Genomic DNA, 27,390 nt, shown 5'->3' on the forward strand with positions numbered 1-27,390 from the left:
TGGTGATGATGTAGAAGATGAAGATAATGATGATGTTGGTTGGAGGTACGTGAGTGATATGAACTAAGAGAGGGAGAGAGGGTAGGTTAGGATGATGTACAAACACTATGTAAATCAGTGGTGTTTTTGTTTTTCTTTTTAGTTTTCGCCAAATCCATCTTTACGAATGTCAAATAAACGGCCCAGATCCTTTCCTCCTCGCAGCAGCCTGATGCTCTTGAATGCATTGCCGTTGGGTCGCTTATCCTTGCTGACCTTGCCATGTTGATCCAGTATCTTGGTTTCCAATGCAGTGGGCGTTTCAAAGTCTTCGAATATCTCATTGTCCAATTCAATCGAGATCCCTGTCGCCCCATCGGCCTTGACCACCTAGTTAAAAAACCCCCAATTACCAATCCATTCATTCTGAGTATCTAACCTTTTCGTCGTGGCAAAAAGTAACATCCTCTCAATTCTGCCCTAATTATTCGCCCCCTCCCCCTCCCCCCCCTGCATATATCGATAGAAAAATAACTTACTGTCATGGACTTGGATACGACCACTTTGCAAGCACTGAAATTCCGTTTGTATACGATTACATCACGTTCCCGTATCAAACCCTTTCGGCACATATCTTTAAGTGTGATGTTTTTGGAGTCCCTGACATTATGTATATGAAAGATGGTTTAGCAATTTCTGCTCGTCCAATTTAAAAAGGACTCAAGCAAAGAGAGAGAGAGAGGGAGAGAAACCATCTTTTTTAAAGTTGTTCTTGCTTACTCACCCTGCAACATTATGCATCTTGTCTCTATCATTCAATTCCCCCCAATATGTCTCAAAGGCTTCATCCTAACAATGTAGGCGGGTCAACAATGGCACTGACTGACTGACAGACACTGATAAGCCTTGTTCACCTTACCTTAAAGCTGTCACTGCTTGTAGTCGTAAGGGTAGTTTGCTGTTCTGGAGGCACGCAAGGCATGTTGGTACTACTATCATCCGTAGTCGATGACGATGTGGTTGTTGTGTAGGTGGTGGTGTTACTGCTGCTGCTGTTACTGCCAAGTTCGCCGTGGGCTAGCATGGTTTGCCAATCATCCAATGCGTTCCAAAAGATAGGGTTCTGGTCTTTGGAGAAAAATGCCTCAGTGATGGTTTTGTTGCTCTCGCTGTTGGTGTTGTTGTTGGTGGTGGTGGTGGTGGTGGTGGCATCCACAGTGGGCAATAGCCGTGCAAGTTCATCTTGTTCGTTTGAAGATAATAGTTGAAAGGCCGAAAATTCGAAAATGGACTATTCAAGACGTTTTTGTGTGGGTGGGTTAGTGAGTGAGTGACCCGGTTGACTTGTTCTTCTTCTTCAACACTGCCTGCTACTTTTCTTATGGCCATTAAAACCTTCCACCTTTTCCTCTGTCTGTGTGTGTGTGTGTGTGTATCTCTTCTTTCTGTTATCAAGATAATCGTACCTCAAGTGGTATGTTGGCTAACGGACTTGTAGGATCGCTGCATAGATATTCAACGGACCAAGGGTCATATCTAAACTTTTTGTAGGGCTGCTCAATAGACATAGGCGTAGGATGGTGGTGGTGTTGCTGGTGGCTATGTAAACTGTGCAGTTGTTGTTGTTGTTGTTGTTGGTGGTGCTGGTGGAGGCGGTGAGGGTCTTGTTGTTGCTGGTGTTGGTGCAGTGGGTGGTCGAGTGCCACTGCTGCTGCTGCTGCTGCTGCCGTTGCTGCTGGGTCGGGTGAACGAATCATGAGCTGACTGGTTTCCAATGCCATGTCTTCTTCGGTCTGAGTTCCTGGACTGTCGCTCTTGACATGAGGTGGTGGCGGCATAAAGACATTGTCGGGTGCTGGATCAAAGATTGTCATTGTTCATTAAAAGCAGAGGCGCGTTATTAAAGTTTTTCTTTTTTTGTTAGAAAAGCAGAGTCCAGAGTCCAAGGGAAAAGTAAAAAAAAAAGAAAAAGAGGGAGCAAAAAGAGAGAAAAAAAAACAGGAGAGAGAGAGAGAGAGAGAGGGGAAAAGTAAAAGCTTAGAAGGGAACTGCAAATATAGACGCATTGAGGCCGCTTCTCTTTGGCTTTCTCTGCGTGTGGTGCGTGTTTATATTCATCACGAGACCCTTTCTTGCAAATAGGTAATCCCATCCCCCCACTCTCGCTTCTTTTCTAACACAGCGCAGCATGAATGATACCAGAAGACGGTGCCGATATGAACCCAACAACAACAACAACAACAACGGAACCTCATCGCTTGCCAATCCTCGTTCTCTCTCCCCCCCCCAGGAAGGAAGGGTTCCTTTTGGGTGTGCGCTATTCTATGTGCGTTATTATGCACTGTATCTGTACACATACATACAATGCAGCATCATCGGGTCACCCTTTCTATGATATATCTTGTTCAATCATGTACTTTGCCCTGTTGGTGTGCTGCTCTCATCGTTATTGCACACGCAAGTCATCATCAATGGTGCGATTGCAAGTGTCGCCAGCGTTGCAAGAGCCAAGCAGTAAATGAAAAGCGCGCAAACATACCAAAAGAACAGGAGGTTTATTTCTGATCTACATGATACAGAATTTGGCTCGGAAAAAGGCAATGTCTCTTTTTCCTGCCGTGAGCTATCGCAGAAAAGCTGCTCTTCTTCTTGCTCATCTTCTATTGTGTCGCATGTTTTACGTCGTAGTGACAGCTTGGCATTATGCAAAGTACGCATCATACTCTTGCGGTGTCTCGTTCTGTTCATGTAGCGATAGTGTGTTTACAATCGCGATAAGAAGAACAGTTATGCAGCAGATGGGCGTTTATATATCCCGTTTACGCTGCCACGACTCTATCACTTGCCATCTTTCAGTAAGGCTCTGTCTCTCTTTCTTCCTCACCCTTCCTCCCAGGATACAGCTTGGTAGTATATCAAACAGGGAAAACAAGGAGCCAGAGATAGAGGGTTCTTTGACAAAAAAGAAGGAAAAGCAGTGCAAGTTCAAACGTAAATATTTATGCATGCCACCTAGATCCTTGATTTATTAAAACTAATATTATCATCAAAACAAACAAGGTTCTGATGATTCTATCTACACAAAGCAAAGCCATCTTCATCATCATCAATATTATTATCATCAGCTTAGCCCAAAGATTGTGATGCACCCAGCAAGAGCCATGCGTCCTAACAACAGATGACGGGTGCTAGTTAGCGAAAAAAAAAATATGTCACGCGCTTTTGAACATTTTTACTGCTAGAAGGATACTGCCCAGAATTTGTTCCTGTGCCATTTGAGCACAGCGATTCATCTCAGGGCAATTAGTAGGTTCGTACAGCGTCCATCGTGAAGGCTACTAGAGGAAGGGAACAAAAACAGAACTGACAACATTTGTGTTGCTTGATGTCCTGGCATTGCTGCGTGACGGGGCGGGCGCGAAAATATAAATTCTGATCTGACTTGTTGTTGTATATCGCCATAAGCTTTTTAAAAGATGTCTAATCAGGAACAGTCCACTACTACTGTACCCATTACCGCACACTTGTTTCCATTTACAAGTCCACTAGAAGGACCCGTCAACTCAAAAGACTTTTTTCAGTTCGCGCCGACAACATCGATCGCACATCAACACAATTCAATCGCAACTTATGAAACCATTGTCATGGGCCGGCGACTGATTGGATATGGCGTTGATTTACCAGAATCTTGTAAAGGTAACTAAATCTAGTCCTTTATTTTATTTAAAAAACTAAAACTACTGTGAGTAGGACATATTTGGCAACATGTACAAACACCCGAAAACCGTGACGAACATGAAGAAGAAGAAGAAGAAGAACAAAAACCACGTTTAATTAAAAAATCGGAACAGCCTGTATCTCGGTTTGTGTTGTGGAAAAAGGATACTGCACCAAACGATCAAGATGCACGGCTCAAGATGATTGAAGACTGGCATACTGTCATGGATGCTGTAAGTTGTAACATGGTACTGATCAAGCTGTTTTGTTTGTTTTTGCTGACTCGTATTCCTTTATTCTTTTGTCAGGTCCATGAACCGATACCATTGTAAATATTTGGAGAAAGCCACAAGATTCTGGGTGGATTGTTGAATTAGCCATGATCTAACGTTGTAGACATAAAGCATATTAAGAGTAATATATAATACCGTGAGGGAAAAGATCTCCCAAAGAATAAGTTGTTCGTGGTTAAAATGGTTGGTGGCAGGTGTATAGGAATACGCATGGAGTAACTTTAATGTATACAGTTTGTGCATATTACAGTAAACATACTAGGAGTCAAAAGTAAAGCTTGTTGAACAATGAGTTTCTCTTTCACCATATGACTACAGCGGCATAGACCTGTTGGATGATTCGTCTACACCTATGTAACAAAAGCAGGCCAGTAGTGAGACAGACGGTTGGAAGTTCTGTGTAACCGAATGTGCATAAACTTTCTTATCTTATGATAGCAACTTCTTTAACAATGGCATTCAGGTGGTGTGGGTGAGTGTGGAATCTCAACTGTTATGCAGATGACACTAGTTTACTTCTTCACTCTACTCATCCGTTCGCTTTGCGTTCACCTTATGATTCTTTGCCCCTCCCTAAATCACTTCAATTCTCTTGTCCCTTCAATGTCCACTGCCTTGGGTCTCGAGCCTTTCATGCTCCCACAATGCAACACCTGTAACTGCATATTTCAAACAGGGCTTAATTTATTTCGGATATGTACTCAACACCCCAATTGCCGAACAAGGCTTGATATCAACGATCCAGTTGTTTTACTTTTTGAATTTGCAATGCAATGACAACCAATATAGTAGTCGTATCGTGGGCCCTTATACAGAAATGTAGTTGATCGTTTTTAAATAAAAATCCTACTTCTATCTCGCTTTTATTAGTAGAATGGCTTTCTTAATGGAACCACGTGGGTCCACTCTCTAAATGTATCCATCATTGTAACTGAGTTTCATAGGGGCGAGTACAAAAGCTTAGCGTTCATCGAACCATCATTGTTTACAGCCATTAGTGTGTGTACGCCTACTTTTTCAAACACTTAGTGTCACCTTACAATTCGGTGACGATCAATCGAAGAAATTCTCTGTCATACCCATTGATCGGACTGCAGGTAAATCACAGTGTGTTGTATGTAATAAGTAAACGAGAAGGCGTTCAATTTTGCTGCATTCTTATAGGTATGTCGCTCCTGATCCAGTAGAATATCTCTTTTAAATTGCTTGTGAACAGAGTATGTACATTTATACATAAGCTACTGGTCATCACGCAGAGGGTAGTCAATGGATTCCAAGGTTAAGCCACATCGCATGGATCGAGTCCCGCCGTATACTACTGTACTACGTTATATATCCCAAAGGAGAGCAGTTTTCCAAAGAGAAATACTTCAAACGTTACACACCTTCAAAAAAAAATATAAAAAGCCTACCCGCCCCTTCTTGCGTATCTTATAGCAGCAAGAGATTTGTCTGATGGCCAGCTGCCTTACCTAACAAGTGAAGCTATCAGAGAATCAACACCACCATTTTCCTTATTTTCAGCATACAGTTGTAACAGGCCTACAGGTAGGCAATTATTACTTTAAAAGTAAAAGCTACCAAGAACAAAGGAAAAAAGTAACACAGCATTCTTTATAAGAAACACCATGTGTATCACATACGAAACCAAGCAATGGTGTATGACAACTCCTTTCCAGCACTCTGGTCCCTACACTCAACCGCCTCGAAAGTTTTCCAATTTACCAAAGCCTGATTTTATGCCGACTTGGCTTGTTCGAATATCCGATATGCAAATGGTCCGAGGGTCTACTGTCAACGAAGGATATTGCGCTCTTTCTTATTCCTGGAACCAATCCGGAGAAACTATTGTAGACGAGGTTCACGGGAAAAAGCAAACAAGTTGACGAAGGCAGACACAAGATTGTCTTTGCCGGAAAGATAATTGCCACGAAAATCAAGAGGCCGCAAACGAATCCCGTCAAAGACAAAATACGTCGTCTTTGAAGGCATTATTCAGCAAATAGGCAAGGATTTTAACATAAAGTACATCTGGTACGACCAATGGTGCATCAACCAAGGTAGCAAGGGAGAAAAACATCGCGAGATACGTTTGATGCGCCCACTGTGCCGTTGTACTATTTGCCCGAATTTCAAAGCTGCTCATCGCCAAAAGGAGATAATAATGTGGATAACCGTGCAATGGACAGTCATTATCAGATCAATAGTTCTCAATGGCTCACTTGCTTATGGACCCTGGAGGAGGCGCTTCTATCACAAAGACTGCTCTTTGTCGGACGTAACGTGCATCTTTGGTGGTATGCAGCTCGTGACCATTTAGATATATCGTTCCTTTTGCCGAGGCGGAGCTCTCTATCCTTTGCTTTGGCGATGCTTCGCTTTTGGACCAGGACAGACCCATCCAAAAGTTCGAAATACCATCCTGGACGGGTGTCAATGGAAAACATTATCTAGAGCATGTCGTTGATGGACACCTTTATCCAAGCACCACTTTTCAGAATTACAAGATAATGGGACGGTTATTGCAAGTTACCTGTGCTTGCATCTCCACCGATCCATCAATCCTGATTATGGCCAGCCAGCGGCAACAACAACAGCAGGCGAGAACAACGGTGACGACACTAACTCCCAGGGACCTTCCACCCACATCTAATAAGAAGAAGCCTACTTGTCACAGTACTACCGAGGATAGTGTAGATGAAATGGACCGTTGGATACTCTCGACCTCGGTTCGGCTACCTGGACATAAGAGTAGCAAAACAGCGATACTGGACGAGATATACGGCGACGATCCGTATGAGGATTTTGAACTTACTAAGCAGGCTGAGACATTATTGCAGTTTATCCCGGTAGAAAAAAAGGAATCCCTGTTTTGGAATGACGATGCTTCCTCCCAGTGCACTCGTTTTGAGTTTGATCTCACTGAAGACATTGATGTCTCGAAGCAGTACGTGATACTTTCTGGGATAGCGTTTGACCATGGAAGTCCAGGTTGGAATTTATCTCCCGTGATTAAAAAGGAACAAGATTATTACAAGGCTATCGCTGTGTGCCACATCGAGAATCCTGATTATTTTTTCTCTGATTATAGCGTACCTGAAGTGACATTCATGATTTGAATATAAAAAAAAAATGAATATCTTAAACACACTACAAATGATTCTTGACTTGGATGTTGCGACCACACACCCATTGATTTGGGGTAAAGGGGGGTTGGAAGCCTAGTGCGTAGTTATGTGATATTGGGGCTGTCCGTCAAAAAGTATCTTGTAAAGCAACTCTTCACAGCATTATCCATCACACTCTTCTCCCACTCCAAATGTCGATGCACAGGACATCATCGCTCGAATAACGTATATATGTCTCCATAAATGTTGGTCCACTGTACCCTTGCCTTCTCACTTACAGAATAGAAGGCACAGCGTCTAGCGAAACGAATCTGTGTGCTCTGTCTGTACGCATTATGTATGTAGTAAATAATTTGAGGCTCGTGGGCTCTCATCATTGATTGATATCCTACTCACATGTAGGTATTCGTTTTAGTTTGGAGGTAGGGTAGTACCATGAATACATGGATAGCTTTGCGAGATCCAACCCTCGTATGAGCTATTCTTAGGCAAACAAATTTGAGATAAGAATGGTAAGGTTACAACACACTTTTTAAATTTCTATATATTCATTATTAAACTAACCGAGTCTCTTTGGGGGGGGGTGAATCTGCGGAAGACTCGCCTGGAGCTCTAGGGTAAAACATTGACCTATCATATACTACGGGTCTGTTTTGAAACAAAAACGGCGTCGCGTCGCAAGCCCGTGATCTACCGTTAATTGTTGGAGTTGGCGATAGGAAATACAATGGTTTGAAAAGTGCTATTTCATAGCTTTTTTTTTTCAACGATCATGACTACAAACACCATATATCATTAAAGGAGAGACGGCGAAAATGTTGGTAGCTTATTGTCGCCATCCCCGTCCACATTATTGTTAGTTTTTCCACTATCAGTATCGCAGTAGTACTTTCGTAAATTTACAATGGTTCTAGCGAGCTCTGTACGTACGCAAAATTATAAGGATATTGTAAAAGGTCAGACATACGCTCTTTTGTGTTACTGTAAGGTAAAACAGCGATATCCAATTGTCGACGACGGCCGTCGATGATTCAGTGTGCCGGAAAGGACATAATAAACGTAGTAAAGCAAGGAAAAGAGACTGGACCATCACTGTTGTTGTATCCACTGACTCATAGTTTGCTGAGAACCGAGTCGCATAAAGATATTCAGAGCACACAGAATACCACAGGGGCTACTGTACCGACTGGTAGATGCGCTGTCTTTTATTACTTTGAGTAAAAACACTCTTTTCAAACAAGGCTGATATCCGATGACACCTTGGTCATATATAAGCTCACGCACAATATATATCTCGGCATATGAATAATACTACTCGAGGGTTTTGAGAGACGACAGTTGCATGGGTTGATAAAAAGTGCTATTAACGACGTCAACTATTGTTGCCAGAACTGATCTTAAAGAACTCTCCATGATAAGTATTGCGTTTTTTCGTTCCGGCTCATTGATGCTTCGTAGTATTCATTGGCTCGCTATTCATGTGAGCTTGCAGCATCTTTTTATACGATTGCGCCTCATAGTAATCAATATCTTTGTTTGTCTGTACAAATATCTCGTCGTTGTACAGTGCTCGTTGCTTTTGTCGTTGCGCATCGATGCTATCAGATAAACTCACTTGCTCGGTGATCAGGCGATGCATCTCGTTTAATTGTGCTTCTGCTTCTGCTGGTAGCTCACTGTATAATGCTTGGTTTTTAATACTGTTCACCATGCTTGAGTTGCTAAAGGATACTTGTGTGGTGGTTGAGGTCGTAGTAGTAATATCGTTGCAAGTACTACCAACGTCAACAGGAATGTTTTGCTTTGTTGGTGAGCTGTTGCTATGTATATACAAAAGAGAGAGAGAGAGATTCGATATATCCAAGCAGCATTAGGTCTATTTCAGGACTGACCGCAATAAAAAATTTAAAGAGGATGTATCAAGCACGTACAGGTTTTGATAAGGATCCATCGTCACATTGCTGGATATCGTATTAAAGTGAGTTGGTATAGCAGCGGTGCTCCATGCCAAGGTATCATTGGCTCCACGATGTCGCTTTTGCTGCTGCTGCTGCTGCTGCGGAAAATGATTCTTTCTGTTTCTCTTATGATGTTCGCTCATCCGGTCACCGTCACCATAGAAGAGCGTGCCATCTGACTGTTTAAACTTTCTTCTGGCAAAGTGAAACGCGTCATTACTGAGAGGATGCTGGGTGCTCTTTTCCTGGCTGTTGATCGTCGATACCTCCATGCATTGTGACGTCCGGTTGTTGCTGCTATCCCTCAATTTCTTTTGCATCCCTTATATTGATATCATAGTAGAAACGATTGTTAGTATTCACAATAATACCCAAAGGAGATCAAGTGTGTTTTAGTACGGGCTGATCTTGTCACATTACGTTTGGGAGCTTTTAAAAAAAGCAAATGGCAAGAATCAGCTTTCAATCAATCTCATTGTCAACGGTAATTACTGCGGAGCAGAGATCAGATCCCTGTGTTGACACGATTTCACAATTGCCTGAGTCAACTTACTTAGGATTCGTCGTTTTTTTCCGTTCTCCAATAGATCTTGCTCCATTGTTTCGTTTTCTTTGTTAAAAAAGTGAAAGAGAAAGGTACTATAACAAAGCATGATAAGACTGCTCTGAAATTAAAAAAAAGGTGCATAAGTTCGGCAGAACAGTTGTTCCGTGAAGAAATCCAAGTAGTGAAACTGATAGTAACGCCAAAAAGTATCATGTACAGCATATGTGGATGTTATCAACAGCTTTGGACATCACATCGGAACAAAGGTGCACTGAGACAACTGATAGTTTCATCAGCGATAGGTTTGGCCTAGAAGAAGGAATAATAGTTATATAAAGCAAGGCAAGAAACATAATCGTGGTTACAGTAAAAAGTTCCCTTTGAATGAGTCCAAAAGAGTGCCTCAAATTATCTATTGGCTGCTAAGAGCATCCAACTTAGGTCCACTCGAGCTAGTAGAAGACTTAATCGCTGGCGTTGAAGATAAAAGTATGTGCCGCTCCAGCGGATGCAGTGTATTTACCAAATAGTACGCGCTACATAAACCGATATCTGTTGAATCTATCTAAGAACCAGCTGGATTGATAAACAATGTAGCTTTGATATTTCCAACAAACTACCGCGACTGATCGCTACAATAGTATGATGTAATATATCGGAATATCATAGAGAGTCCTAAACTTTACTGGGCCTAGTCAACCAGATCGGTGATGTAGATTGCGCCAATTTCACGCCCACCGCATATTTGGGAGAATATATATATCTTAGCAAGGCCTCAACTTGCTTAACCTAGCTGACCCGCAGAAACAAGTTGGGACATTGGTTTAGCGAGTGGGTACTGTGTGCAGCAGTTACAGGCTTAAATAATCATGAAAGATAACACAAAAGACCTCACAGCTCCTCGTGAGTACGTGTAAGGCGGAAGTTTGAGAGTTACGTCTGTAATGATAACATCAGTCAGAGAGCAGATCGCGGTGTGGGAAACAAAAACTTGATTGCTTTGATGTACCTGGAAATTCTTGACAACAATAACCCAGTATGGTGGGATGATGAGCTCTTCTCTGTCAGCTGAAGCCCAGTGACTCCATGATAGCAGTTGAATCATCATCTTTCAACCAATTCAAAAATTACCCGCAGCTCCTTCCCTCCTTTTGTACTCTGAAACTCTTCCTCTACACCATTTGGCCTTAGGTTTTATGAGCGTCCAGGCACTGCATGATTGAACGATTGCTTAAACGTAAAACCTTAATGTCGAAAAGAAAACAGAAAAAATAGAATAAGGGAATTTCCCAAATATACCGAAATTTGCTCATCATTTTCTATCATTTGGGATAAGCGCTATATGACGAGCTGGCCCTCACGAGGGTGCATCAATGCTTCTTATTCTACTCTTCTTGGAATGTATATTCATACTAAGGGCATCTACCGAACCACGAACGGAAGATTGGAGAAGCGAGTAGTTATGCAGCTATCTTATGCGCATATCGATACACTCTCACGTCGTATCAATATACAAATCCTGTCTTTTTTCTCCCACAAACACAAGTTTAGTAGGTTGTATCCAATCTTCTATGCTTCGAATCTAGTGCATAAAAAGCAAAGAACAAAGAAAAAGAGAAGAGATCTGCATCATGTTTGGAAAAAGGATAAGGTCCACGGGCATATTTACGGGCATTTTTTAAGCTCGGAACCGTACGATAGGATATAATTCTCGGGCGATTCTGCTTAAAGAGGAATCCCCATTTGTGGAACCAAGAAATCTAGGTTATTTCCAGTATGTGTGTTTGCCACGCACAGCAGGGTTTTTTTTTTTTTTGTTCCATGTTGGCATCCAGGTCGTACAGGGCGGTCAAAGAAGTCGGATTCTTTTTTTTTTTTTGTGTTTACTCTGACCAAACGGACGAGGCTGAATAAAATGCACAAGTAATGGGTAATATAGTACACATCTTATTATGTTTGTAGAGTTCAGTAAAATGCAAATTAATGGCTGTAGCAATAACAATAATACAATGTTGAGTGTAGGAAGGAGAGGGGAGAAAGTATTGGGTATCTAGTTACTATGCATGTTTTTTCTTTGAGGTTGCGCTGGCAGCTACTGTGGAAGCGTCCTTTCTTGTTGTTGCCGTTGTGGAGATAGAAGCCGCAGTTGTTTCCGTAGCGGGCGTGCTGTCTGCCATCACAATATCCCGCTTATTTGAGCCTCCATCTACTTTCTCTAGTTCTTCTTCTTCTGCTGTGCTTTGTTCAGGTGCTGCTGCTGATGATGATGATGGTTTAGATATGTGGACAACTGCTTTATTGCATAGGATGCTGCCGGGTAGTATTCGATGATGATGATGCTGCGCTGTGACGGAACAGAGCTTTTTCTGTATCCTTGAACCTTGGGGCGAGCTAGACATGACGCCACTATACTGAGAGCTGACCGTTTGTCGTTGGTGGACAGACAGATGGTGTCCGAACCGCATCATGATGTGATTGAGGTACTCTGGATGATGCTTTTCCAAAGGATGCATCTTCAAGATATCTTTCGTGAGTGTACTATTGTTACAAGTGTGTGAAAAAAAAAAGATTTTTCTTTTCCTGATGTGCAGCGCCAATTCTGGTAAAGACGCATTGTCCTTTTTGTTTTCTATAGGTTTTATATATTTCACAAGGTTTTTTTTTGTGGAAAGCTGTGTTTTTGGGGCTCCGGATGGGTTGGTACGGGAAATTTTCATCCTATGGGCTTCGTTGTGTGGCTGCTGCTGCCATTTGAGATGGGTTGCTTGTTGTTGTTGTTGTTGTTGTTGTTTCGGTTGTCACATGGTGACACCTTCCAGGACAGGATCGGCTCAAGTGATCACAACTCCTCGATTCCAGGGCCCAACAGAACACGTAAGATCAGGGGGTCCGAGGAGGATTCCTAGGAAATTAAAATGAGCCCTAATATCCTTTTCTATACCCTCTCACTCTGCCCCTTCTCCTCTGCTTGACATACATGCGTCCACAGGATAGCAAATACCGCATAATAAGACGAGAAGAACGTCTTGCTCTTGATCGGACACATCCGTAGCCATTCACATGAAAAATTTACCCCGCATCTTTGTTGTTTTGAATCAGCGCGGTGTATATCAGTAGTACTTTGAAACGGAAACTCTCTCTGTTTTAACGTTTGGGCTGTCGTCCCTGCTGCTGTTGAACGATGATGGATAGTGAAGTCATGGGCGCTCTCTTAAAAAGAAAGTCGGCGATTACGGGTTACTTGATTTGGTATATTGTTGATTTGTTAGAAAGGATCCTTCTTTTTTCCTTTAAGAGTCATATCGATCAGACTCTCTCTCTCTCTCTCTTTCTCTTTGTGTACTTAAGATTGGCTTGCTATCTCTTGCTCATCAGCAGTGATAACAGGCGTCCCATTCAGGTAAACTCATTCTCGCGTTGAAACCTTCTGTGGAGAAGAGAGTCAAGGCACATCCTCATGCTTGCTTGTCGCCAACACTAGCTCAGGTAATTCTCCGGTTACCGAGACCCTGGTTCCTGGATAAGTACTGTACCTTTTTTCTTTTCCCTTCAAGTAGAGAAAACGCTCAAGTAAACAATTTCTGCTTCATCAGCTTGTGCACAAAAAGGGGGAAAAAAGTTCTCGGCATAATGCCACACACAGACCAGCACATACTTTTTTGATCTTTCCATCACGGTGGGTGCGATTGCGTTGTGCACCCACATTGTTCGTCTAACGCTGTGGCCAGACGTACACAATCGTGATTCGTGGCAACGACATATGTGATGTGATTTTTACCTGTTTGATGGTGATGCTGCATCCAGGGCGCCCACCTTTTTTTGGTCATTTTATCGTTTTTAACAGTTTCATTAGGAAATTTTCTGAGATAGCAGATTACTGCCAGCACATGGTTATCCATCGTTTTGTAACGGCTCGTGTGATTTTTCAAAATATCAGAAATTCATAAATTACGCGAGCCTGCTTCTTAATACATATATATTTTATCAACAATTTGCTCCAAGCCAAGTGGGCACTGCATGTTCTGTCCTGTCATTTCATGGTGTTGTTGAGGGTGGGGTCATATTTCCTACTCTGTGTGGAGCAGCTGCTAGCCCTAACTATCTCGACTTATTACTGCTATCATGTGCACACACTAGCTTTTCCATGCCCACAGGGCTCAAAAGTGGTAGCTGCTATATACGTCCTCACTTCGAACAAGTGTATATGCGCCTCGCATGATTTTTGTTCATCCTACTCAAGGTACGTCGGACTTTAATAATTTTGGAGGGTACGAGCGCTCATTTTATATTTTTTTTTTTTGGAAAGGCACCTTTGGGTGCTATCCTCTTTTCTGCTGCAGAATATTAAAACAATGGCGACTGAAACGTTTAAAAAGTTATACGAGAGCTCGAAATTACTTGCATCTCCCACAACTCGAGACCAGCTACCCGTGTTGGAACGTGGATTAGACCAGATCGATACAGAAACGCGACGATTATTTGGAAAGAACAAGGCCGATCAGGAACAAACTGCTCAAGCGTGAGTAACTCTCGTTAATCTAATCTTTCACAGTTTAGAGAAGAAATAATATCCTTTTTAATGGGTGGTCATTTCTATAAAAAAAACCATGGGTAGTCATTTCTTTTTGGCACAGAATGGAATCAATACGCAGGATCTGGCGCAAAAGTTAAATGCCATGGACACGGGTCGGATCTTTGAACCTTCAGGCAAGATTAACGACACGGACGTGGAGGTATATACAAGTACCAGTTAGAGTAGACGCGTGCAAACGTACTCTCACACGCGATCCGGTTGCTCACATAAAACAACGTCAACACTAGAAATATTTGGAAAAGGCACACGAACGCAGTATCATTGATGTTATCACGGAATACGGCCAAAACGTAAAATATATGGATTAAAAATGAAAAAGAAAGAAAAATAGCCAAGGAAAAGGGACTGACGGTATGGTTATCTGTCATATTTTATAGACGCAGTTTGATTTCGAGGAAGAGGCTGAACGCGTGATGGAAGCCAACCTGCGGAAAACTCAACGTCGTGTTTTGGAGGGATGGGATCACCATCAACATCATCATCATCATCATCATCAAGGTTCGAATGTAATCGATGACGATAGATTTTTGATGGTAAACGGAAATACACTTAACGAGAAATGTTAGACATGCTGTCAGACAACAAAAAAAAAAGAACTTACACGCATGCTTTTTTTCTTGTTCATCTTAGCCTGCTGCTACATCGCCAGCTTCCCGTCAACGTGTGCTGGATTATGCAGCTGTTATCTCTAAAATGAATGATGCCAGAGTGGCCCGTAAAAGTTTCCCAGTTGTCGAAGAGTTTGCAAAGTTATCCAAATCGGTGGACTCTGATCAGGTTTGTGGGTTGATGAGAAGGGATAATGACACGTAGAGGGGTTTACTGTTGTATCTGTGTAACGGTCAGGAAAATGGAGAAAGAAGGGGTAGACTGACATTATTTTACTTAGGTGCATGATCGCAATTTGGATATTTGGAAACTATTATATAGCTTGGCTGGAGAAGCCGCATATGACAACGGTGCCGAATATTCAAAAAAGAGATATGCACAACTGCAACCCGGCGAGCCGGTAGCAGTGAGCATGACTCGAAAGCTCATTGATTCAGCAAAGAGCTGGCTCGAAAAACAGTAAGTTGATGGTGAAGGATTTATCTCAAAAAAGATGAGCGAGTAGCATAGTGAGTGGATATTTAACCCGAATCATTATACATATTTCTAGGTTCACCGAATATATCGACGATGAATTAGTACGCCATGCAACTCAAGCCAAAGTGGGCGGTGTACCATCACCAGCTCACCGTCTTCGGGTATTCATGGATCTGAAATTCCGAAAGGGTTCTGAAAAGTGGACAGATTCTCGATTTGAGGTAAAATATAATAATGTAGACCCAGTTCTTGCATATTTGAGTTTGCAATAAAACTAGATATGAGGTATTGGAGAGGAAAAAAGGGACTTACCACGACACTGAATTTAGATTGTCAACGGCACGGCCATCTGGACCTATCTGTACCTACTTATCCGCAGCGGCTATGCTAAGCAAGCACTAGCATACGTAAAGGAAAACGAGCAGCTATTTAGTGCTGAACCACAGTTTGTTCGATACTTTACCGAATACATGGAATCGCCTGATCGACGACTGCGAAAAGCAACACACGATGCAGTTGTGGCTGACTATCAGCGTCTAGAATACGGACAACAGAACGCTGATCCATACAAGCTTATCTTGTACAAGATCATTGGTCGTTGTGGGCTCAATAAGAAGCGTTTGCCCGAGATTGGCACAACTGAAGACTACATGTGGTTACAGGTAAATACTATACGGCGGCATCATAAACAGTAGCCAACCCCCAAGCAAAGAGATGTTTGGTGGGGGTGGTTCAAAAAAGTGTCATTGATACTAATAGGCGTCCAATGATCTCTCTTTTCCTCACAGCTTTCACTGGTGCGCGAATCAGTGGATGGAGAAGCATACGACTATGAACGATATAACCTGAATGACATACAAAAACTCATTTTGAGCTTCAATCCAAATGAGTTTGACCAAAACGGAACCAATCCTCGAAATTATTTCATGGTGCTGTTATTGACTTTGCAATTTGAACGGGTAAGTTTTTTTTGAAGGGGAGGTTGAAAGAGATAGCAGAAAGAAGGAGTCTTTGGAAAACGTGGACTTTGTTTAACTCGAAACTAATTTGCATGAAAAGGCTGTAAACTATCTCTACAAGAATGAAAAGACCCGGGTAGAAGCGGTACACTTTGCGATTGCTCTTGCCTATCATGGCTTATTACGGATCCCAGTGAACCTATTAACAAGCAGCATTGACCTACGTAAAGTTTCTGATTTAACGAATATTGTGTGGGAAACGGAGGAAGGATGTTGTGATAAGAGAGGAAGAGAAAGGGAAATTTAAGGTTATTATTAACTTGCAAATTTTCTGTCATGGCAACAAAAACTAGTGATTGTCGAGGATGACGAACGAGTCAGCTTTAACTTTTCCCGGCTGATATACCAGTACATACGCATCTTTGCAGCCAGCAACGAACAGAACGCACTCAACTACATCTACCTCCTCACACTCTACTCTGATTGGCAACGACATGACTCTGACGATATGATCACTTTATCCCATACATATATCCAAGAGTTAGTCCTGGGAAGTAAGGATCCCAAGGCGATATTGGGGGTACGATCACCGGAACAGGGTCGTCAGGTACAGTAGAATGCATCATATCATCACTGTGTTGCCACTTTTGGCTGGATAGAAAACCTTATCTTTCTTCTTTCTATAAGCGGGGATGGTTGGATGCCCACAAGGAGCTGATCGGTATCACGAGCGAACGAGCGTTTGTTCAAGCCATTTTGCAACCACTCGCTGAAAAGTATGCGCAGGAAGGACGCTACTCGGAGGCCGTCTTTGTGTATGAACTGACAGGAGTAAGTAAACTAAAGCTGAAGCACAACAGGGAGAAGAGGATGCCGGGGGCCCCATTCTATTTTAATCAAGTACTAATATAATTGTTGCAGGACTACAATGAAGTTGTTGACATCCTAAACAAGCAACTGGGTGATGCATTACAGCAACCACGGGCAACCGACCCAGACCAAATGTTACGCAGACGTGCATCGGACGAAGAAATCATCAACCTTTCACTCAAGACGCTAGGCGACTATGAAAAGCAGCAACATATCGGCGTGCTTATCAAGGAATCCAAGAAACACACGGTCAGAGTGCTTATCGACTTTTTACGGAGCCGTAGTCTGTATGAAGAAGGATCGTTTGAACAGGCACTCCACGTGATCCATCAAAGTGGTGTGATTCCTCTGCAGGATGACTTGGGACTGGTGCAACGGACAGCCGAGCAGTTTGAACGTCTGGACGAAGGGATCAGCAAAAATGTGCCGGACATGTTGCTGATGGTGACGGATATGCTTTTCAAACTGTGGACCACATTCACGGGGCCCCAGCTTGTTTCGCAGCCAGCGGCCAAAGAGGTATGGAAGTCTGGTTTGGGGCTTAAGAGGGTGAAGGGGGGGGGGGTTTGGAGCGGAGTAAACATAAGCAAACTAAATAATTTATGGGCCGGAAAAAGACGGTTGCAAGAATCGAGGAGAACATTCGAGCTGTGCTGGCCTTTGTGGGCCTGATCCAATTCAAGATGCCAGCAGACACGGTGACAAAACTTAACAAGTAAAGAATGAAATAGTGTTTGTTGTGTTTTAGGGTTTTTGCTAAACGGTAAAATAATACTGACGTCCCCCTCCCCCCCCCCACGCTGCCTCCATTTAGGGCCGAAATGATGATGTCTGCGCACACACACCGCTTGTCCCAATAAAATTTCCATGACGTTACCGGTTTCAACTCGTTTGAACGTGATTGGCCACGATCCAAGCCAACATTGCCCGGCCCGTCTCATTGAGTCAGAGAGCACACACACACACACATCCAAATTGAGAAATAAAGAATATATAAATAGAAAGTCTTTTCAAGTTACCCCGCCCTCAATTCTTTTCTACTTGTTTATCCGTTAACAACGCTAATATAAAAGAGACGGCTTCTTTCTTCTCCTCTTACTCGTGCCTGCCCGACTCTCTCTCTCTCCCTCTCTCGTCTGTATTCTCCAAAAGCACCTGCAAAGAACCATGACCTTTATTCAATCCGATATCGACCCTCTTTTCCTGCGCGAACGACATTTACAGCTCAGCAAAAGTAAAAGTAATAGCAGTCTTTCGTCGTCAGCGAGTGACAGCATAATGGAAACCGAAGGTCGCTCCTCGTATCTCTCTGGCAGCAACAGCAGCAGTAATGAAAAGTCGAAACTACGTCTTGTTGTTGCCGAGTCACAAGCTACCCCAGCAGTAAAACGAACGTGGGGATCGAGCTCCATGGCACGATCAACGGATTCATTGTCCTCATCGTCAACCACTTCAACGACGGCGACGTCCAAATCAAGTATCACCAACTTGGATCGTCTTGTTTCCTTTTACTTATAACAAACAATCAGCATCATCATCATACAATTGCCTCATATATCTCTCCCTTCCCCTTGTCAGCAGCATCCACCGTCATTTTTAAATGCCTCACCATGTCTATCTCTCCTTTTTTCCCCCCAAAAACGCATGAATCATTTTTATACATATCGTCACAGCAGTCTTCTTTTTTGAAAGTATATCCTCTTTTGTTTTCTTATCTTTACACACACACACACACTGAACCCAAATACATTTCTTTGCATTTTCACAAACACAACTGTCTTTTTGCGGCATTCGATGGAATTATGTGGGAAGATACAAGTTAAATAGGGTTCCAGGGAGGTGGAAAGCGAGTTCCGCGGGTTATGTTCATGTGACATGCTGTGTGTGTGTGTGTTTTTATATATACATGCACTGATGCTCCTCGGTTACATAGTCTGTGTTGTTAATTAGCTCAAACACGTGTTTTTACTTTTATTGATGTGCATGAATTGTGCTGTTGGACTAATCCTTTACAACCCATCCCCTGAATCATCCAACTGCTACAATGATCAAGTTCGGTACCACAGATTGTTCCGCGGCTGTTATTCCATGGGTGGGCCACATTTCGAACGCTGGTCTTTTTTTAATTTACTTGGCAATGCAACCAGGCAGCTGGGAATGTGGAACATGATAGGCCGCATTCTTGAACACGTATAGGAACAACATAATAAAACTACAGTAGAAATCACACTTAAAAAATTCTGTACAACGGAGATGGGTAGATGGGAGGAAGTGGGGGGGGGGTATGATGATATAATGTGCCACATGACAGAAAAGGATATAGATGATGGATGATGGATGATGATGTGTCTCGGGCATAAAAGCTATAAACTATGCATAAAACGGTGATTCCTGGTAGTAATAAAACTAAAAAGAGACACTATGTTAGACTTGGCTTGTGAATGCAAATTGTAGCAATCTCTGTTGCCATCTCACCTGCTCGTGATGATGTGAATAGTGCCATGCGGTGACATTGCGCAATGACTCCTGGAGAATGTCTGCCAGCTCTTCTTTTCGTTCACGCGTCTTGTTTCCTGAATCTGTCACGGTGGAGAGTGACAGGAGATGCTGGCCCAGCCGATATGAATGTTGATAGTCCTGCTGGATCTGCATTTTTTTTTTTTTTTTTACGTTTGAGTGTGCGTTCAAATACAAAAAGTACGCCGTGCATCAAAAAGACTTGTTTACCTCGTTCAATTCCTTTCCAAGTGTGTCAAGTTGCTGCTCGAGTTGTTGCTGATACACCTTGCTATGTCGTTCATTTTCCACCGCCGTAGCCCATTTGGCCTGCATCTGCTTCCTTCGATCAATTTCCTTGCCGAGTCGATGTTTGACGACTTCCATTTCGCCCTTGAGCCGCTCAATTTCTGCCTTTTTCGTTGCCTCCGCTTCATCCAGCTTGCCCTGCCAATACTGCTGGATTGCTGAGGCATCCTTGGACATGCTGGTCTGCACATCCAACATCTTGTCGCGCCACTCCTCACTGAGCTTCTTGATAGCTTCCTCCTTCTCCTGCTGTGCGACGCGCGTCGCCTGATCCACCTGTGCCTGTCGTTCAATGGCCCACACGTCCTGTTCTGTCTCGAGCTGGTCTCTGGCTTCCCGCAACGCTTCTTCGTACTCGGATCGCAAGTTCTGTATCCTTGCTTCATGCTGCATCGACTGTTGGTAACATTCGTTCATGAACAGCTCACGCATCCGCTGCATTTCCACATTGTGTTTCTCGGACAGGTCGCGTTGCGATGCCGTCTGACTGGCCATTTGTTGCTGTCGCGTTTGCCATTCCAATTTGTCTTGTGCACGTTGCGACCGTTCCCGTGTCAGTTCCGAGCGTAGCGTTTCGATTTGGTCTCTGTACCCGCGTTGCTCGGAAACATTTTCAATTCGTTCCTGCATACTCGCTAGACGGCGCTCGTGTTTTTTCTGCTCAGTGGCAAGCGCATGGTCGTGCCGTGCTCGTAGTTCCTGGATCTCATCCTCATGTTCGGTGCGCTGGTTTTCGTTTTGTCGCTGCATGTCTTGTATCTGTACACATACAACAGGTAAGGTTGAGCAAAAGTGAGTTAGGCTATATGCGGGCTGTTCATAGCAAGTACACGGTGTCACCGGGAGCTTACTTGACCCATCAGCTGGCGCTCAATATCTTGCGCCCGTTTTTCCAAAAGACTTTCTTTCATTTTTACTTCACGTAGGAGCTATCAAGAGAGAGAAAAAGTGTATCAGCGCAGGAAACAAGGTTTGGTGTTTCATGTTTTCTCTTTCTTTCTCTGTATGTGTGTGTGTGTGTGTGTGTGTGTGTGTGTGTAAAATACGTACACTTGCAGTGTTGCGTTCATAGGTTGCTCTATCCGCTTGGATCTTCCGTTCAAGGCTTTCGGCCCGGTCCCGATACTCTTCAAGGTCATTCAAAAGCTGTTACAAAAGGGAAAAACGAAACAGGAGATTATTACGAGTGCAAAAGCAACAACAACAATAACAAACAAGAAAGGATTAAAGAAGAATACCGTCACTTTCTCGACTTCCCAATCATGTATCGGGGCAGACGGACCCAACGTCATCGTTCGTTGTTGCTGTGGTCTTTCCATTATTATGATTATTGTTATTGTTATTTACGGGGGGAGAAAGAGAAGGGAAACAAAAGACAGAAAAAGGCCAAGAGAAAAAGGGTGGAAAGCAGTGGAAAAGAGAAACGGATGCAAATGTCGTGGTGGAAGGGGGATAAAAAATCTGATATGTTGAGATGTGTTACGTTGCACACACACACACACACATTGATGATGATGATAGTAGTCGCTGGCCTGCTGCTAAGCACATACACACCATCGGCCCGCAAGCCTATCATGTATTCTACACGCACACTCTTGCATGCATTACGCTTGATCCTCTTCTCCTCCTTCTTCCTCCTCGTATCCCTCTTCCATCTCGTAGTCGTCGTCGCGCGGTAATACGCTCAATACCGTCTGCAACATCTCTTCCAACTGATCTTCAGAAAACCGCTCTTCGCACTCCTCGATCAACTGTGGCAGCAGGATTATTATTATTAGTATTATTATTAGCATTGAGTACGTTTGCCAAGCATTTGAGATCAGCCACTTTCCCCGTGCTATACGCGTTACGACCGATAATCAGCCACACCTACCATCGACCCCCCCCCAACCCCCACTCTAATAAACTACCACACTTACAAGGTATATTTCTACTGCACTTTTCGGTCTCAAGTTTAACAGCTGTAATTTTTCCGCCAACGTTAGCTCGTACGAATTCATTGCCTCCACGAAATCCTTGACCTGTTGTTCGTCTTGCGTACTGCTTGGCGTTCCTTTTAAATAGTCTGTCAACTTTTTTTTTTATCAAAAAAAAAAAAAAGATATACAATGAGTTACACGTACATTGAAAGATCAAGGACGACACTTTTTCTTTGACAATGCTTTATAAATCAGACTTCTATTATGTATATATATACCTCGAATTGCACTGTGCGTAAGTTTTCGGGTACGCCAATGCCATTAGGATTGTCTTGTGCTGCCTTTTGTTTTTCTTGTTGTTCTTCTAGTAATCGGAGCACTTCAAAGTTGCTCAGCATTCCTGCTCGTGCATTCTCAATGATCATTGTGTGTGTGTGTGTGTATTTGCTGCGAGAAAAAAAAAGAGAATGAAAATTGACCCGCTCAAAATGCTGAGCTGTCAAATCGAGAAAGAAGCCCGCTCTCATTCGAGACATCTTGTAATACGCATACGACTGTCCTTTGTTATAACTTTAAGAGGATGCGTATTATAGATTGAAACTACTACATTCTTACTATAAGTATTTATAGCAAAGTAGCTCATGGGATGATGATTTGCTTCATTTATATCGCTTTCCATAATAGTAGCTCGATATGTTTATTTATGAGTGTTGGTGTATAGCTTGCGGTGCAATGTGTTGTTTGTTAAGAATACAACGCTTAGTCATTAGCCTGAAATAGATGGGCAGTATCAAACACCATGCAAAGCTCATTAATTATGTGTTGCGAGCTGATGGTTATAATATGGTCTATTAGCTTCGGGTCGAGATAGCTACGTCGCTACAGAGATATAGGCGACGTTCATCACTTGTACACAAATTAACCTGAGCTTTTCGATGAGTATCTTTGAGCACTCAATAGCTTCCTTTGACAGTTGCTACTCTATGAGCAATCTTCCTTTATCTCATTGATGATATCTTGGGAAACAAGTAGATTGAGGTAGGTGCAGGATGAGCATACAGCTACTCAACTTTAGTCGGGAGGAGAGGGACGACGAATTTAGAAGTGCGAAAAGAGGAAGTCTGGATCAAAACAATTAAATGCTGTAAAATTAAAGTGACTTGGTACTACATTACTTTCCTTTTCTTTTCTTAATTTCCCCTCATTATTTCCTCTTATATTTACGGTCAAAATCAATAAATCGAGCTGAAGCGAGTGATCCGAATAAAAGCTTCGGCTGACAGCTCTGCGAACACGACAGAAAAGAAGCGCCCCGCTAGCAGTGACAAACAACATGGTGAGCCCACTTGTACTGCTAGCCGCAATGAAAACATGCCAAAACACTAAGGCACTCTTGAGTTGTATCTTGGAAAACAACCGACTTTCCAATTTCTCAGATTACCGTTAGGGCCTTTTGCAACGTTACAGGGCCTTGGAAGGTCGTTTAACATGTCCGAAAGACTACAAACGACAAACTGACGACAGCTAATGGCAACAAACGACAATTGTATTTCTCGGATGCGTACTCAGCTTGTGGACCTGCTGGGTGCTCACGAGCTACGATTGCGTGGCAACTCGCGACTTTGCTGGGCAGTACATTTTAACACTGGTGAGGGCAACATGTACGAAACTGTGGCGCTCATGATTTACATGAAACTGGTATGTCCATGCAGAAGATTTCCAAGCCACTCCATTGCACGTGTCGACGGCAAAAGTACGGTCGAGAGCTGGACCTGTGCAAATAGGTGGTGCAACGACTACAAAGAGGCCCAATGGCAGGATGTCAGTAAATGTATGAAGACCTCCTAGTCCCCCCCCCCACTGGCGTGCTATTCGATCGTTCACAAAACGCATCTGGTTTGAGCAAGCCACAAGCACCTGCCTGCATGCCGGTATGGTCCAAAGCGAAGCGCGTCTGCTACAATTGGATCCTAAAGACGAGGCTTCCTTCACAGCAGATATACTCATCCAACTTCTGGACCAAGATGCGTACGACATAGAGGGTAGAACAGGACAAACAAGATCAATACAAGAACCAGCGGCCTCGTAGTCGTTTCCCGTCCGGTTTCGCAATGTTGTAGGAGAATACCGATCCGTTGCTTCCATCAACAGGAATCAGCTTTATAAATTTTTTCTTAGATTACCGTTTGGGCCTTTTATAATTTTACTGGGTCTTTGAAGGGTCGTTTAAGCGTCCGAAAGGCTGCAAACAGCTACAAACGGGCAATTTGTGTCTTTCGGATGACGTTTGAAATCAACTTGTACCTGAACCATGCCGAATCATCAATGTATCACACAAACAAACAACACCCAAAACTAATGATCCCCTTCCTTATCACCATTGCCATTGATATATTTTATGTATCATATTATTACAGAGCGTTATTAGCAAGCTTGTATGAAATACAACACCAAGCAATGGCAGTACTGTACATAGCACTGAATAGAGTAAATAGTATGATAAAGAGATTCTTTTTCTGATCAGGGAATCAAGCCACCTTTTCTGTTTTCTCATCTTCAGCAAATGCAAGTCAGGAGGACTCTAGAAGGCAGATATTACAAAGGGTTATCATAGTCTTCTGACCAACGTTTACAACATAGATGTATTCTTTCTGACACTCTTCTTGGTGATCAAACTTTTTGACTGTTGTACTACAAATATATCTGATGCTGGCAGCTAGAGCATGTTTATAACACCAATGATAATTATAGCGTATTGATGATACAGTACGATTGTAGTTCACCTCCGCTTTAGTTTGAAAAACAGTCTGGGCTCCTTATTACGATTCATCGTTTAAACAAAAGAGCCGCGGAGACATATTCGTTAACGCAAAACAAAGCGGATAATCTTCTCTCCCGTACAACTTGCATATAGCCACTAATCATAATCACATGTGTGTAAATGTGTACATTTACAAAAGAACCAATAGCTGGATCAGCAGCCTAATAATACGTTGGTATGAGATTAGTAAAAAAAAGAAAAATGAGCTCCGGAGATAAAACCCATGGGTCGCCGCCAGTTTTTGTCCAGCTCAAAGACTTGGCCGTATTTGGATAATGATGCTGCCCGTGCACAGATTTTGTAAGTATTTTTTGTCCATTTTGGGAAGCATGAATGGCCTTGTGCGACGTGGTAAATAAAGTAGCCCATTAAGGTTCAAAAAATGAAGTCTGAAAGGAAAAAATCTTGTATGATTGACTAACTTGCTGATAAAGATACTTATAATAACGTGTTGTGGTTTATTAATTACATATACAAAGGTAGCAAATGTATGGATATGCTTCAATTACTATAACCATCGTTGTTCTATCTATGCTAGGAACTCTTTGATCTCGGCATTGACTTCAGGATGGCGCGACATGAGAACATCGTGGGCCTCATCGTCATAAACACTGAGTTTGGTCTGCGGGATCAACGATGTGAGGAGTTTGGCATGACGGAAAGGAACGGTCTAGAAAAAATTTGGTGGAAAATAAGATAACATAAATCCCAAATCGACTTTTTTGGGATGGTGAAGGGTGTGACAAAGGTATAGAAAGATCAAAAGAGAGCAGCACTTACACGATCAGCTGTACCCCAAATTAGCAATACCTTACGATTGGTATCGCGTTGGCCGACGGTCTTGTAACGGTTGTGAAGATCGAACAAGGGATAGTCCATGACGGTGCTCAAGAAAGCAGTAAAGAAACCAGAGTGCTTCTGAAACTGCGAGAAAGCAGCCTCGGCAATGCGGGTCGAATCTTCGTTCTTTTTCTTACCAACAGGACGTGCTGTGTTGTAGAATTGAGTGATACCCCATGTCGCAACGGGCTTGAGGATTGGGTTCAACACAAGTTTGCTAATGACAGGAAGTCTAAAGATCTTGCCATAGAGCGGGACATCCGAGTCTGCCTGCATCAGACCTGCAGGTGCAATGAGAATAAGTCTGTTGACAACCTCGGGATAGAATGCAGTAAATGATGTTGCAATGGCACCTTATAATTGATATCACCAGAAAAAAAGTCAGAGCTACAGTTTGAAAGCTTTGCAGACAGACATCTTACCTCCGAGAGAGACGCCGACCACATCGACATCCGAGTGCCATCCAACTTTCTGGAGCAACAATGCCAACTGGCTGGTATACAGGCCTTCATCATAATAAGTAGCAGGAGCATCCGAGTAGCCACGACCCCAAAGGTCAAAGACAAGGACATGATGACCTGCATCCGCCTATGAATGACAAAGAACAAACACTATGTGTGTCAGTTTTCCAACCCGACCGCAAAAAAAGTTATCTTATTTACCATGTAGCGCGCCAGCTTGTCGTAACTAGGGGACCCGGTACTAATACCGTGAATCATGACAACGCGTTTACCACTGGGGTTGCCAAACAGCCAATAGCGCATGGTGCCCATGGGCAATTCCAAGTAGTTGCCATTAGGATAGAAATCAGCAATGTAGCTGTCCGAGGGATTCACGCGTAGCGATGGCAATGGCTTTCTGGCCTTGGAATCTGTTCTGAACCAAAGGGCAACGACCAAACCGGCAATGGTGTAGGCTATTATGTACTTTGCGGTTGTCAACGTGAGCATCGTTTTTTTTTTGCCTTGTATTCTTGAAAGACGTATGAGAAGAAAGAAGAAAAAGAGGTGTAGAAAAGCTTACTCTTTTTATATAAAAGCCCAGGTTTTCCGGCACAACTTTTCTTTTTTCACCAAGTCAGTCGAAGGTTACACAGCCACTGTGAGTTTCTCATTTCATCTGACGACAGACCCAATTCAGCAGCTTGCATAATCTCATTAAGCTCCAGTACTGCTGACGGTGAATGGAATACAACGCGTTTTAATGGGGAGCTTCCTTCTTAAATCACTGGAACTCTGTCATCCAGCTGGTTTCTTTTATTTTCTCGGCTGTCCTTACCCGGTAAGCCGGTGGAACGCTTTGAGGCAATTCGATGCTGGCGAGGCATTCGTCGTCACCCGCTCGCTCCTGCCCTATTATCACTATTTACAACCCGTCGACTTGGCTGTTCTAGTTTGATAGCCTACCTATTTGTAGTGCGGTCAGTATATAGCACTATCAATCGACAAGACATGTGTGTGATGGAATCGGACGTGTTGGGTTTCAATATGCCCCAAGTTGGTACATACACAGAGTAATTAAAGGGCTGAGTGCTATTACTTTATTATGAGCACATGGTCTGTCTGTCTCCATGACGAGTGTTACACAGGCGATCCACCAGGCAAGTGGCACGCGCTTGAATTTCTCTTTTTCTTTTTGATAAACCTCGGGTTCATACTATTACTACTCCACTCCACTCCAGTTGCATGGCTTCATTGCGTTAAAAGCACTGATTGTTTGTTGCATCGGTAAAACCCTTCTTCTTTCTCTCCTCCTCCTCGCCCCCACCCCCTCCACTCGCAAACGCTTCTTTCTTTTCTTTTTCTTGAAACTTGTTTAACAGCGCTCCTCGTTCTCCTCCTCCGCCATAATACGCCAGAGGGCTGTTTTTCTAT

General features: G+C 43.0%; 11 protein-coding genes across 11 annotated transcripts; 5 read left to right on the plus strand and 6 right to left on the minus strand.

Moving 5' to 3' along the window:
* Positions 1-138: 138 nt before the first annotated feature.
* On the minus strand, positions 139-2,355 carry BDB00DRAFT_882607 (uncharacterized protein; the record flags this gene model as incomplete). The annotated part of the gene is made up of 6 exons (XM_053128161.1): positions 139-369; positions 519-639; positions 764-821; positions 1,039-1,270; positions 1,446-1,532; positions 2,335-2,355. The coding sequence occupies 6 exons, from the start codon at positions 2,353-2,355 to the stop codon at positions 139-141; spliced, it is 750 nt and encodes a 249-aa protein (XP_052981149.1).
* An 898-nt stretch (positions 2,356-3,253) lies between these two features.
* BDB00DRAFT_816210 (ribonuclease H2, subunit C) lies at positions 3,254-4,186 on the plus strand. Its single transcript, XM_053122971.1, has 4 exons — positions 3,254-3,289; positions 3,445-3,675; positions 3,730-3,929; positions 4,005-4,186. The coding sequence occupies exons 2-4, from the start codon at positions 3,456-3,458 to the stop codon at positions 4,026-4,028; spliced, it is 444 nt and encodes a 147-aa protein (XP_052981150.1). The 5' UTR covers positions 3,254-3,289; positions 3,445-3,455; the 3' UTR covers positions 4,029-4,186.
* A 1,248-nt stretch (positions 4,187-5,434) lies between these two features.
* Positions 5,435-6,267, plus strand: BDB00DRAFT_927833 (uncharacterized protein). The gene is made up of 2 exons (XM_053128901.1): positions 5,435-5,537; positions 5,611-6,267. The coding sequence occupies exon 2, from the start codon at positions 5,618-5,620 to the stop codon at positions 5,873-5,875; it is 258 nt and encodes an 85-aa protein (XP_052981151.1). The 5' UTR covers positions 5,435-5,537; positions 5,611-5,617; the 3' UTR covers positions 5,876-6,267.
* Positions 6,203-7,108, plus strand: BDB00DRAFT_786741 (uncharacterized protein; the record flags this gene model as incomplete). The annotated part of the gene is made up of 2 exons (XM_053120634.1): positions 6,203-6,267; positions 6,310-7,108. The coding sequence occupies 2 exons, from the start codon at positions 6,203-6,205 to the stop codon at positions 7,106-7,108; spliced, it is 864 nt and encodes a 287-aa protein (XP_052981152.1).
* Positions 7,109-8,448: 1,340 nt separating this feature from the next.
* Positions 8,449-9,710, minus strand: BDB00DRAFT_277169 (uncharacterized protein). The gene is made up of 4 exons (XM_053116760.1): positions 9,629-9,710; positions 9,496-9,504; positions 9,049-9,397; positions 8,449-8,937 (listed from the first exon to the last, which is right to left on the minus strand). Exons 1-4 carry the CDS (start codon positions 9,672-9,674, stop codon positions 8,559-8,561), a joined length of 783 nt encoding a protein of 260 aa, XP_052981153.1. The 5' UTR covers positions 9,675-9,710; the 3' UTR covers positions 8,449-8,558.
* Positions 9,711-11,527: 1,817 nt separating this feature from the next.
* On the minus strand, positions 11,528-12,230 carry BDB00DRAFT_816219 (uncharacterized protein). Its single transcript, XM_053122972.1, has one exon. It carries the CDS (start codon positions 12,133-12,135, stop codon positions 11,680-11,682), a length of 456 nt encoding a protein of 151 aa, XP_052981154.1. The 5' UTR covers positions 12,136-12,230; the 3' UTR covers positions 11,528-11,679.
* A 1,665-nt stretch (positions 12,231-13,895) lies between these two features.
* BDB00DRAFT_816224 (Nup93/Nic96-domain-containing protein) lies at positions 13,896-18,170 on the plus strand. Its single transcript, XM_053122973.1, has 15 exons — positions 13,896-14,141; positions 14,238-14,355; positions 14,444-14,506; positions 14,594-14,749; positions 14,847-14,993; positions 15,106-15,284; positions 15,376-15,523; positions 15,632-15,964; positions 16,091-16,261; positions 16,362-16,485; positions 16,615-16,868; positions 16,949-17,092; positions 17,183-17,650; positions 17,749-17,846; positions 17,946-18,170. Exons 1-15 carry the CDS (start codon positions 13,975-13,977, stop codon positions 17,989-17,991), a joined length of 2,616 nt encoding a protein of 871 aa, XP_052981155.1. The 5' UTR covers positions 13,896-13,974; the 3' UTR covers positions 17,992-18,170.
* A 1,670-nt stretch (positions 18,171-19,840) lies between these two features.
* Positions 19,841-21,255, minus strand: BDB00DRAFT_761015 (uncharacterized protein; the record flags this gene model as incomplete). Its single annotated transcript, XM_053119247.1, has 4 exons — positions 19,841-20,695; positions 20,788-20,865; positions 20,987-21,082; positions 21,175-21,255. The coding sequence occupies 4 exons, from the start codon at positions 21,253-21,255 to the stop codon at positions 19,841-19,843; spliced, it is 1,110 nt and encodes a 369-aa protein (XP_052981156.1).
* A 285-nt stretch (positions 21,256-21,540) lies between these two features.
* Positions 21,541-22,280, minus strand: BDB00DRAFT_760952 (RNA polymerase Rpb4-domain-containing protein; the record flags this gene model as incomplete). Its single annotated transcript, XM_053119242.1, has 3 exons — positions 21,541-21,687; positions 21,856-22,008; positions 22,134-22,280. 3 exons carry the CDS (start codon positions 22,278-22,280, stop codon positions 21,541-21,543), a joined length of 447 nt encoding a protein of 148 aa, XP_052981157.1.
* Positions 22,281-23,382: 1,102 nt separating this feature from the next.
* On the plus strand, positions 23,383-24,004 carry BDB00DRAFT_927838 (uncharacterized protein; the record flags this gene model as incomplete). The annotated part of the gene is made up of 2 exons (XM_053128902.1): positions 23,383-23,680; positions 23,763-24,004. 2 exons carry the CDS (start codon positions 23,383-23,385, stop codon positions 23,942-23,944), a joined length of 480 nt encoding a protein of 159 aa, XP_052981158.1. The 3' UTR covers positions 23,945-24,004.
* A 1,115-nt stretch (positions 24,005-25,119) lies between these two features.
* On the minus strand, positions 25,120-26,534 carry BDB00DRAFT_973598 (Alpha/Beta hydrolase protein). The gene is made up of 4 exons (XM_053129886.1): positions 26,179-26,534; positions 25,939-26,104; positions 25,457-25,869; positions 25,120-25,346 (listed from the first exon to the last, which is right to left on the minus strand). The coding sequence occupies exons 1-4, from the start codon at positions 26,464-26,466 to the stop codon at positions 25,206-25,208; spliced, it is 1,008 nt and encodes a 335-aa protein (XP_052981159.1). The 5' UTR covers positions 26,467-26,534; the 3' UTR covers positions 25,120-25,205.
* Between the last annotated feature and the right edge of the window lie 856 nt (positions 26,535-27,390).

This window comes from Zychaea mexicana, assembly GCF_025766255.1.
Source record: "Zychaea mexicana strain RSA 1403 chromosome Unknown BDB00scaffold_24, whole genome shotgun sequence".
In the NCBI taxonomy this organism is placed as follows: Eukaryota; Fungi; Mucoromycota; class Mucoromycetes; order Mucorales; family Lichtheimiaceae; genus Zychaea; species Zychaea mexicana.

Coding starts and splice junctions, on each gene's coding strand:
- BDB00DRAFT_816210 (XM_053122971.1), top strand. CDS start 3,456: ATGTCTAATCAGGAACAGTCCACTACTACTGTACCCATTACCGCACAC. Junction 3,676..3,729: donor TTTACCAGAATCTTGTAAAG/GTAACTAAATCT, acceptor TACTGTGAGTAG/GACATATTTGGCAACATGTA. Junction 3,930..4,004: donor GGCATACTGTCATGGATGCT/GTAAGTTGTAAC, acceptor TTCTTTTGTCAG/GTCCATGAACCGATACCATT.
- BDB00DRAFT_927833 (XM_053128901.1), top strand. CDS start 5,618: ATGTGTATCACATACGAAACCAAGCAATGGTGTATGACAACTCCTTTC.
- BDB00DRAFT_277169 (XM_053116760.1), bottom strand. CDS start 9,674: ATGGAGCAAGATCTATTGGAGAACGGAAAAAAACGACGAATCCTAA. Junction 8,938..9,048: donor ATGGATCCTTATCAAAACCT/GTACGTGCTTGA, acceptor GTATATACATAG/CAACAGCTCACCAACAAAGC.
- BDB00DRAFT_816219 (XM_053122972.1), bottom strand. CDS start 12,135: ATGCATCCTTTGGAAAAGCATCATCCAGAGTACCTCAATCACATCATG.
- BDB00DRAFT_816224 (XM_053122973.1), top strand. CDS start 13,975: ATGGCGACTGAAACGTTTAAAAAGTTATACGAGAGCTCGAAATTACTT. Junction 14,142..14,237: donor CAGGAACAAACTGCTCAAGC/GTGAGTAACTCT, acceptor AACCATGGGTAG/TCATTTCTTTTTGGCACAGA. Junction 14,507..14,593: donor TCACGGAATACGGCCAAAAC/GTAAAATATATG, acceptor CATATTTTATAG/ACGCAGTTTGATTTCGAGGA.
- BDB00DRAFT_973598 (XM_053129886.1), bottom strand. CDS start 26,466: ATGCTCACGTTGACAACCGCAAAGTACATAATAGCCTACACCATTGCC. Junction 26,105..26,178: donor ACAAGCTGGCGCGCTACATG/GTAAATAAGATA, acceptor TGTCATTCATAG/GCGGATGCAGGTCATCATGT. Junction 25,347..25,456: donor TTTGGGGTACAGCTGATCGT/GTAAGTGCTGCT, acceptor AATTTTTTCTAG/ACCGTTCCTTTCCGTCATGC.